The 9853-nt window shown below is 45.4% G+C and overlaps 1 protein-coding gene across 2 annotated transcripts; it reads right to left on the bottom strand.

The window, feature by feature from the left end:
- Nucleotides 1-3677: 3677 nt before the first annotated feature.
- Nucleotides 3678-8920, bottom strand: MANBAL (mannosidase, beta A, lysosomal-like). Of its 2 annotated transcripts, none has more exons than XM_009318668.1 (3): nt 8872-8920; nt 6870-7067; nt 3678-4279 (listed from the first exon to the last, which is right to left on the bottom strand). In XM_009318668.1, the coding sequence occupies exons 2-3, from the start codon at nt 7017-7019 to the stop codon at nt 4172-4174; spliced, it is 258 nt and encodes an 85-aa protein (XP_009316943.1). In that variant the 5' UTR covers nt 7020-7067; nt 8872-8920; the 3' UTR covers nt 3678-4171. The 2 variants fall into 2 exon arrangements, with proteins under 2 accessions (XP_009316943.1, XP_009316944.1); XM_009318669.1 differs by lacking the exon at nt 8872-8920 and adding an exon at nt 8759-8775.
- Between the last annotated feature and the right edge of the window lie 933 nt (nt 8921-9853).

The raw sequence follows: 9853 nt of genomic DNA, 5'->3' as shown, positions 1-9853 counted from the left end.
ACAGCCCATGTCTCTTGCCACAGAGAAAGGGAATGCTCCCCAGCCAAATCATCCCTTCTGGCTGGATGAGGAAGAGGAGGAGGGTCAGATCCCTTCCCAGTGCCAAAGCTGGCAATCAACCTAATTACCAAACAAGCAGCCATGCTCTGTACTCCGGCACTCTCCATTCATCATCCCGTTTTCTCGCTGCAGTCAGCCTCTGATGCCTCACAAGATTAATAAACAAACAACTAAATCAATACAGTCATCTCGATCCCTGCAGGCCACAGGCTGTGAACAACATAACTTCCGCCTGAAAGAAGTATCAGCGTGTAAAAGAGGCTCCCAAGAGAGAAGTCCAGCACCCCAGCTCTCAGCTGTCCAAAAATTAACACACGCACACAGGGAAACAGTTCAGCAGTGCCCTGGGAAACAGAGATACTGAGCAGGTCCTCCCCTCCTACAGCTTCCTGGTTTTCTCCTCGAGCATCATCAGATCCAGCCTTGACCCTCCCTGAAATCCAGGCACCGAAGGAATATTTTCACATTCGTCATGACAGGCTGGGAAGTAATCTTAGCTTATTGACTCAACAAGGGGGCTGCTCTGCAGACATCAGTCCTCTTCAAAGATGGCCTCGAGCTCCTCAGTTCCCGTCAGTAGGGAACCTCACCAGAATCTCTCTGAAGCGGAGAGAAGCATGTGTACGAGAATGAAAGTAAATTAGGTCTGAACAAGATTAACAGGGATTTAATTGAACTATGTGAACTGGAACTCCAGTCACGAGCTACTTATTGGCCGGTCTCAAGGGATTGTGCTGCTTGCACTGGAGGAGCACAAGGATGCATTGTGAGTGTGGGACAGCTCGAGGGGACGGCGATGGCCACAGCTCTCGAGGTGAGCGGCCAGAAAGGCAGAGCTGCTTGAACACGATCAAAAAGAAAGCAAGGAATTCTCAGCTCCCAGCCATGTTTCTTCAGAGCTGAGGCTTGGCCTGTTGAGGGGAAGGAACTTCCTAACAAAGAGTAGCAGAGGAAACCCAGCTCTCAGCCCAGCTCCTGGGCTTTGGGTGGCAGAGCAAGGTGCTGTTCACCGAGGTGCTGCCTACTGGCTGGTATCTGGAGGCAGACCTTTGAAAACCTCCCCTTCAATAAAAGTGACTTAATGAGGTCTTCAGCTCCCTTTGGGATGTTAATTACAAAACAGCCGGGAGAAAAGTGCTTGGGAATTAAGGGAGTCACCACACTAGTCCTTTTCTGGCGAGGGAACCAACAGACGCTCGCCAGAGCTTGGCTACCACACTGGTCTTACTGCAGCCAAGAAGAGCCACCAGACAGCTCCGCGCTCCAGCCACGTGAACCTGAGCTACAATCACACACCGAGGGGCTGCTGGACACCCCTGTTATCAGTCCACTGAATCCCCATCTAATCCCCTGCTCATATTATTAACAAATGATGCCTTTATTATTGCTACCTTCATGGGGGCTCTCGGAGCCAAAATCTCTCATGAGAGGCAAATTAATTTAGTCAGTGCCTCATTTCTTCCTTCCTTCCAGGAAGCTGAAGCTGTACTGGGAGATAGTTTGCTATTTCCAAGTCAAACACAGATACACACATGCCTGACTATTAACTAACCAATTGCTCACAGATTAAAGGATCCATTCCCTTAATGGATCATTTTTATGAATAGGTTATTTATGTCCCGGTGTTCCTACAGTCTGAGAGTTCTGGCAGCTTTTGCAATGCATGCATGGAAAAAGGCAGCACAACTTTAAAAAGAGGTTTCTTTTTAAACAGAGAGATTCCGATTGTATTTATTACACATTTCAAGAGAAACTAAAATACATAGGATATTGGTAATCTCTAAAAACACACTATAAGTTCAGCCAACAAGAGCATTCAAATAGGTATAAAGCTGTTAGGAACAGACTAGGAAATTTATCTTAATCCCTCTTCCCCCCAACAAAACCAAACCCCAATATCCATGATTTCTACCTAGCAATGAGTAAGCCAGCCTGCAAATAGCTAGACGTAGATGTTGATGTAGTAGCCTGCTATTTCAGGTAACAACCACACAGTGCTCATTGCTAACTGGTTCTTAGCCGTGGAAGTGCTTCTATGTTTCGGGTAATGTGTGTGCTACTCTTTCAATACTCGCAATTCCGTTAAAGCATTAAACCCCCCCTTTAGGTAACCTGCAGAAGGCCAGAGTTGCTAGATAAAACAACCACCATCCTCATTTATTAAAATGGAAGAAGTGATCTGCAGTACCTATCCAGGGCAGCGGCAATGCTTTTCTTTCCCCTGCAGATCACAGACAGGAACACAGGCCCGTAATGGAAACTCATAGCACAATATTGTTCTTTGTTATTTGTGTGGGAAATTTTTGTAATGTTTCTTTGTACTGAGAACTCAAAGCAACTTTAGAGTGCTTGTGTCTCCGTGCTTTGTTCTGTCCTCCTAGTATTGCCTTCACGTAGCTCAAAAAAAAAAGAAGAAAAAGAAAATGCTGAATTTAAAGCAGAACTCTAACCTGGATTTTAAGCAGTGCAACTTGGTGTCAGCATTCTGGTTAAGAGAAGCAGAGAGCCTGGAGCAGGGAAGCAGTGAGAGGTTAGAATCAAACTGGTACTGGGATCCATCCGTTTCACCCACCAAAAGCAAAACTGAGCAGAGAACGTGGCTGTTCTCAACACTGATGGTTTCTGTAGACGTGTTGTTCCGCTCCTGTTGAAGAACAACAGCACAACACCACTACGTATCTGGGCTCACAAGGCATTTGTGAATTGAGGATGGGAGTCTATGTATGCAAAAAGGATCGCAGACTTGCAGCCCTGCCAGAGAACCCTTTCCTTCAAAGCCGCTCTGAACCCTGGGTGCGCCTAAAAGAGCAGGTTCTCCTCCCATTGACTCATTCGTGATCAAACAAACCAAGATGTGAGCTGGCATCAGGAAGCTCGAGCTGCCCTACAGAGACTCTGTGGCTACGTCACCACCTATCTCTTTCCAGTCCTGTCTAGCCATATTTAAATCTAATACTAGATTGCCCCTGGACCTGGAGAGCCAGAGCCTGAAGGAACATAGCGTATATGTCTCTTGCCATATAGTCATGCTACACAGCCAGCTTGCCCCCCCTTGGATCTTAAAATACCACATCTCCTCAGGCTGAGATCATATTTAACTTCAGGAAGAATTCAGCAAGAGGAGATGCAGCAGACTACAGCAGGTAAGGCTGGGAGGGAGTTTGGAAATGCAACAAATCCCAGCTGTGTTGAAACGGAGCACGTGGTTAGGACTCAGCTAGCTGACAGGGGGCTTTAGCAACAGCACAGCTAGGCAGTGCTGTTTGACACATGACTGATGCAGCACTCCGAGACTCCTGCCTCAGAGCAGCTTTTCTCCAACATGCAGTACCTGGTCTTCCCAAGTTTCCAAGAACACCCCATTAGCACAGGCATTAAATTCTGCACCTTCCGGAATCAAGTTGTTCCCCGACCCTTGTAGTCCTTGCAGTCCCCACCACAGCCTCAATTCCCTGAAATGTACCTGCTTTCAAGGGTGGGAATAGAAAGGAAAAGTGCATGGGTGGGGAATAAGAAAGAGGTAGCGACGCTGGGGAAATGAAAGCTTTCATCTACAGCAGTCTGGAATCTGATGAGTTATTACCTAAAGAATTAAAGAATATGACAAAGACATAATTATTAAGCCATAAAATGCAGCTATGTATTTCAGACTAGATGACAACAGAGATGAATACAAAGCTGTGTAGTGTGGTATCCTTGATCCATTTGATCCCTCTGCCTTCAAAAAATACAACACAAACCGGTATCCAAAGTAGCAAACCCATGCTCCACCTTCCACAGGGACTTTACCACAAATCCTAGCCAGCATGGAGGAGCTAGGACAACAGGCCTCTCTACCCATCAGAAATGACAGAAGTCACTTTAATGGTGACTGACGCATTAATCGTATCAAATGAAGTCCTGGACATGTGAAGTCCTCTTTGCTTGTAAGAAATCTATGGCAGAACCCTGCCCCTTCCACTCTTATAAGTTCCTTCTCCCTTGTCCCTGAAAGGTAAAGCATGGCAATGCCAGAGAACCATGTAATATAGTTAGTTGTCTTTGATGTCATCTCTGAGGAAGCATGATTATAGCTGATTATTTTGTCTTTTGAGGCTCATCGGTCATGGCTTTATCGTTTCTTTTTGGTTTCCTTCTTGGGTTTCTTGCTTATCTGTGGAGCAGTTGCCTTTGGCTTCTTCACTGTCTCTGAATTCTTGGGCTCAAAACTGTCCGAGTCCTACAAGAATCAATTAAGAAACAGTCAGTAACATTTTTTTTACAATTTGCTGACAGCTCACTTCGGGAATTTGAGTATAAGCCAAAGGAAGCAAATGCTGGGTATCTCTGCTGGTACACATCTATGAGTCCACATTTAATGAGACTTGAGCAGCACCATCTCTGCTTCTTCCGCATGTGCTTTCTGATGCCTGTGAGTTTATGCACAGAAACAGCTTGTTACCAGAGAAGCTGTTAAAAGCTTAAGTGTCTAAAACAGGCTTTGGAGAAGAAAAACAAAACCAACTTTAAAGGCAAGAAGAAAATCAACACTAAATGAAAACTATTCAAATTAGGAAAAGGAGAAGATACCATATAATCACCAGTGTGCATGGAAACATTCAGTAGGTGTTTCTGCCAAATGTTAATCGTTATCATGCGCAAGACAAAAAAATCCCCAAAACAGTAGTAAGAATGTGAAGTTCAGAGCCTCTAAACCAAGCCCAAAATCCAGGGAGGGAATTGCAAGCAAAGCTTTCTTCACCTGGACTAACAATGCTTAGATATCCTGCTTGTTTCCTTCAGGGGAGATGACAGATAATATTTCAGCCATGGGAAATAAAGTTTAGTTATCTTGTAAAAACACAAGGGAACAGCGCCAGTCCCATCTGAGAAAGCGCACACATGCAGATTGCCTCCTTTCATTAAATGCGTTTGAGTATAAATATTGCTTTAGCATCTTGGTTTCTATCAGTCAGAGCGTGCCAACTGGAAAAGGACACACAAAAAATGGCTGAGCAAGACGTGCTAGTTTCAAGCTTCCAAGACAGCGCTCCAGATAATGGAGGGGGAGGCGAGCATCTGACAGTATCCTTTTAATCAAGGAGCTCGGTTCAAACGTCTCTCAAGTTACTGGGCTATTACGGTTCACATCTGTGTGGCTTTCCAAGGAAGGAGACTTGGCTGGCTTTCCAAAGGCTGTAATCGGCGCATGGGGAGCTGGCAGGCTCTGGAGAAATGGAGCAACATGCAGTTATTACTCAGGGATGCAGTGTGCTGCTGCTGTAAAGTGAACACTGCTGCCTTCTAATGTTCAAACCAAGGTAGACTTCAAAGCCTGAAGCCTCCAAGACAGAGAAGTTCCTCAATATCCTACCCAGGCTCAAGCATCATTCCCAAGACCTGGAGGGGTAGCCTCTGGTGTTACGGTCTTGTAAATTAGTCATATGGACAGTAAATCAAGAGGACAGTATACATATGGAGAAAATAAAAAGTAGAGCATGCAAACATCAAAGCATGCTTGCAAACTTAAACAGTAACAGGTCCTTGAGCTTTATAGTTTTAATTGGGGGGCTGGTCTTCAGTTTCCCACTTCAAACTAAAGCTCTCACTCTTTTTCAGCTTTCAAGAATCAGGCTACTCGGTACGTCTCAAAAATTTATCAGGGCAAACCATGGACTCTGACAGACGGGCGCTGGTGGCTGCAGAATAACGGTGCAAGACTTGCAATGCCACTGCATCGTGACCGGCAGCCGCCAACTTCATCTCCCTGCTGGGAGCTGCAGCTCCTGCAGCAGGACTAGCAGGAGGGAGCATGCACCCATGCCAGGGCAGAGTCACTAATCCAGTACATCAACACAACTTCACATCACACCAACAGTTAAAGGTGAAAGAGTCGGGTCATGAACTGTATCCTTCACACTGTACCTCACCCTCCGGCATTCCCTTCCCCAGACAGGCTGAAAATTTCCATGCTTCCTCTGCACGAGAGGGAGCAAACATGGCAATAAAGACAGCCTGAAAACAAAACTTCCCATGCCGAGCTGTTACTGAAAACAGACCATACACATTTAGACAAAATCTGTATCAAATCACCAAACTTGCCGCCTGATTACCAACACTGAAATATCTGTCCCCAGCACCACAGGCACTGCCGAGCACAGGGAGCTCTTTTATCAGAAAAGCCAGGTAGGTGCAGGTCATCCCACTGTGGCCCAGTCTAGAGGAACCGGACTAGCTCAATCCTGTGGCTCACCTCAACCTTTCACTTTAACCTTCTCCTGTACTAACTGCATCAAAGGACCCTCCACTTGCCAGCACAGGATTGGGTGCCAGTACTGAAAACTGCCTTCCTCACGTTAGAATATAGTAGAAATTTCACCTGTGTCTTGTTTCCAAAAATCGCAGACAAACTAGAGCCCAAAGTCACTTCCTGAGAGGCAGGTCCTGCAAAGGGGACGCCCTGCCTGGCAATTAATAAAGCAAATCAGCAGCAGGATGACAATACGGGGTCAGGACTAAAGCCTTCTCGTGTGCAGTCAGGGACAGCATGTACATTTAGCAGACCTTGCCAGTGCTTTGGGTCACTTCTTTCACTGATATTCAGAGAGCCCCTGGCTCAGGTGTTTGTTCCCGACTTTCTAATCTGGGGGTAAATCACAAGACAAAAGCTGGAGGTGGGAAAGCTAGAAGGAAGGAAAGAGAATGAACAACGAAACTGTCATCAATCCCAAGGGCAGACCGCTGTGTCTCCATCAGCTACTCAAAGTTCCCTCCCATCCTATTTTCTCTGACTCTGCCCATCTATATCAATATTAAAGAGCACTGCTTACTGTCTTATGGGACTTTGAAACTGGCAGGATTATGGCTAGCACACAGATAAGCTGGAAAATGGCTCCAATGAAGAGTCCGTAGCGTAGCACGTTCTCCATGAACGTGGGCTCAGGGATTTCAGGCGGGGAAAAATCCAACTCTGCAGCCATCGTGAATGCACCCTTCCGCTCCTCTAATGCTCTCAGGAAGACTGGTTACTACAAGGGGAAAAAAATAAAAAGCAATTATTTCCATCATGCCTTCTGGTATTCACTTTCCATTGTGAAAAAATGACAGACTACCTCATGCAGGTTTTTTGAAGACACCCTTGATCTACAGACCCAATAACAAAGAGGGAAATGAAACTTGCATTTTATTTGGACGATTGTCTTTTACCACCCGCCTAAGAAAACAGTCCTCAAATGCTCGTATTAGTCCATTTGCAGGTGAGGGGAAGACAAACAAAATATGAACAATATTCATGAAACAATAAGGGAAAAGCTTAATAAGCAATACTATACTTCTCCCTGAAATCGATCATGCATGCAAGATGACTCTTATTCATTTTCACTTACACTGTATATGTGGTCACAGCCTCGTTGTTTTAGATGGTGTACAAAACCAACTACTACTTAAATAAACCACACAGAAGGCAGATCCGTTGAAGACAGAGGAATGAGTTATGACAGAGGAATAAAGTTAAGCATGGCTTTAGTGGCTGGTTACACTAGGCCCTATATACCTTGCGAGGGTCACACAGGTAGTTTGTGGCACAGTTCAATATTGATCTCCTGGGTCCCAAGCTAGTTTCTCAGCCACGAGACCATCCTTTCTTCCTTCCTTTATCTTTCGCTAGTGGAGCTGTCAATTCATTCTATGAATGGCTAATGGCTTTCTACGATAACGCAGAACTCTCCTGCCAGAATTGCTGGACTACGCCACAGAAAGTCCCGAAAGGGAAATTCAATTAGCCTGAGATGCCATCAGAACTCAGTTGTGATTACTGTCTTACTCAGTTTTCCTGACCTGTATGATCCTGGTGTGTACTTTTTGAATCAGCACTACTTATTGATAGTTACAATTCTCTATATTACTAAAGCCTGGGTGCGAGATTGTGCTGCATGCGCATTTCAGCTGAATGGTAGTAATCTGCCTCCTAGAAGTTATCTCCAAAGCAGGCTCCGTATTTCTCAGGCTAGGAGGAGATTTCTACAATCTGCAGGTGCGACCCAGTTCAGAAAGATGGTAAACTTAAGAGTATAATTTGAGTAAAGTTATAGTTGATAAATTTGAGAATCAGTCAACAACTCAATGCCATTGCATAAGAGGCAAATGTCATTTGGGGATATACTAAAAGGAGTAGTATATAAATTACAAGAAATAATTCTTTTGTTTTAATTCAGCTGAAGTACGGGATATTATTCTGAATTTTAGAAGACAGGAAAAAAACATCCCCAACTGCACGGACTGCCAGTCACTGGAATACAGAGACTGTGGAATCCCCGTTACTGGTGATTCAGAACAGCAGATCAGATAAGCATTTGCCTGGGATGGAGTGTGAGTATATATAATCCTGCCTTTCAATCAGGAGATAACAATAGGTGACCTCTTGCAGTCCCTTCCAGGTCTGTACTTCAGTGAAAGAAAATTTTTCAAATTCTGATTAAAATTCAATAAGCAAGGGCTGCATGGGACCTGTACATGAAGTTGGAATACGCGCTGGGCCACTCAGGCTCAGCAAGTCCCAACGCAGACCCAAAGGCTGCACCGGACATAAAACGGCGTCAACAAAGCATGCATAAAAGTGGCTCATCCCCCACTGCTTTTAACTTTTAAAACCCCCTCTCCCCCAATCCACTAAGGCAAGAAGCAGTTCCTAAGCAAGAAACAGAATCATGGGAAACTTCACCCCTGAGTTGCATTTTATCTCGACTTTATTTGTTGGGATATCTTTTGAAAACGTTATTCTTGCCCTCCCCCTTCCTCAAACAGAGCAGGAAGGGATGTTGCTTCATTCCTCACCCGGAATTTCTCAGGACAAACTCCTACTGATAATCCTGATTCATACACCTGAAACACAACACACAAAAATAAACCAGAAAAGGAAACAGATGCAATGAAAACAAAAAATATCCATCCTCATCCTCCGCAAGCCTCCCCTCCTTTCCCCTTTTCTACTTCACCTCCCCTGAGGGTATTAGTAATTCTCTAACAAATCCCAGGCGACATGACCAGCATCAAGAGCTCTCACGCAGGCTGGTAGCAGCTGCCACTACCATTTTAAGCACTACCCCAAGAAATACGCTCAGGGAAGACCTGGCATCATGCTCCAACTAGCCATAGTAGAGCGCCCTTGCTTGCACAGTAGCCACAGCAGGCAGCCCACGTTCGGACCAGTAGCTTTCCTGCTATCAGTGGAGCTGAACTAATATTAGGAAAATTCTTCCCTGTTTTAAAAAACTCCTGGGGTTAACACAATGCCCAAACCTGCACATGCAAGGAGGCTAAACCTTACGCAAATGAGCAGGCCAGAGTTGAACAGTGGGGAACCAGGGCTCAGCGTCAGGCACGCCGCCTTCCGCACTGAAGGCAAAACCTGCAACGTGAGTTTTCTCACCGAGAGCGCTACCTACTTACACTTTGCCTTGCATCTAATCCAATAGGTCCCTGGATAATGGAGTCTTCCTCCCTGTTCCCGAGAAGCTAACAGTTTCACCGCCTCTTCCTCGGCTAACATCTCTTCTTCTCCACAGGTTATCCACCACCTTTTTCCTCAGACCGCCTCACCTATTAACACGGCTACACTTAAAGTAATTGTTCTTAAGTTGCATTTAAAGATCGGTACTCCTGTTTCAGACCCCGAGAGGAAGCTTCCCCCCTCCAGCTTACTCATTTGGTCTAACAGCAGCGACCACCTCTCCCCACAAGCCTGGCCATCTCACCGGAACATAACAGCAGAAACAGGGCACAAACAGCTGCGCTGCACTACGGGAATTGATTTTGA

This window comes from Pygoscelis adeliae, unplaced genomic scaffold (assembly GCF_000699105.1).
Source record: "Pygoscelis adeliae isolate BGI_AS28 unplaced genomic scaffold, ASM69910v1 Scaffold72, whole genome shotgun sequence".
NCBI classification, from domain to species: Eukaryota; Metazoa; Chordata; class Aves; order Sphenisciformes; family Spheniscidae; genus Pygoscelis; species Pygoscelis adeliae.
The sequence above is the reverse complement of the archived record's forward strand: the minus strand, read 5'-3'. Positions and strand labels throughout refer to the sequence as shown.

What these genes read in the sequence shown, in the direction of transcription:
- MANBAL (XM_009318668.1), bottom strand. Translation starts at nt 7,019, where the DNA reads ATGGCTGCAGAGTTGGATTTTTCCCCGCCTGAAATCCCTGAGCCCACG. An exon ending in TTTCAAAGTCCCATAAGACA is followed by an intron (nt 4,280 to 6,869) that starts GTAAGCAGTGCT and finishes TGATTCTTGTAG; the next exon opens with GACTCGGACAGTTTTGAGCC.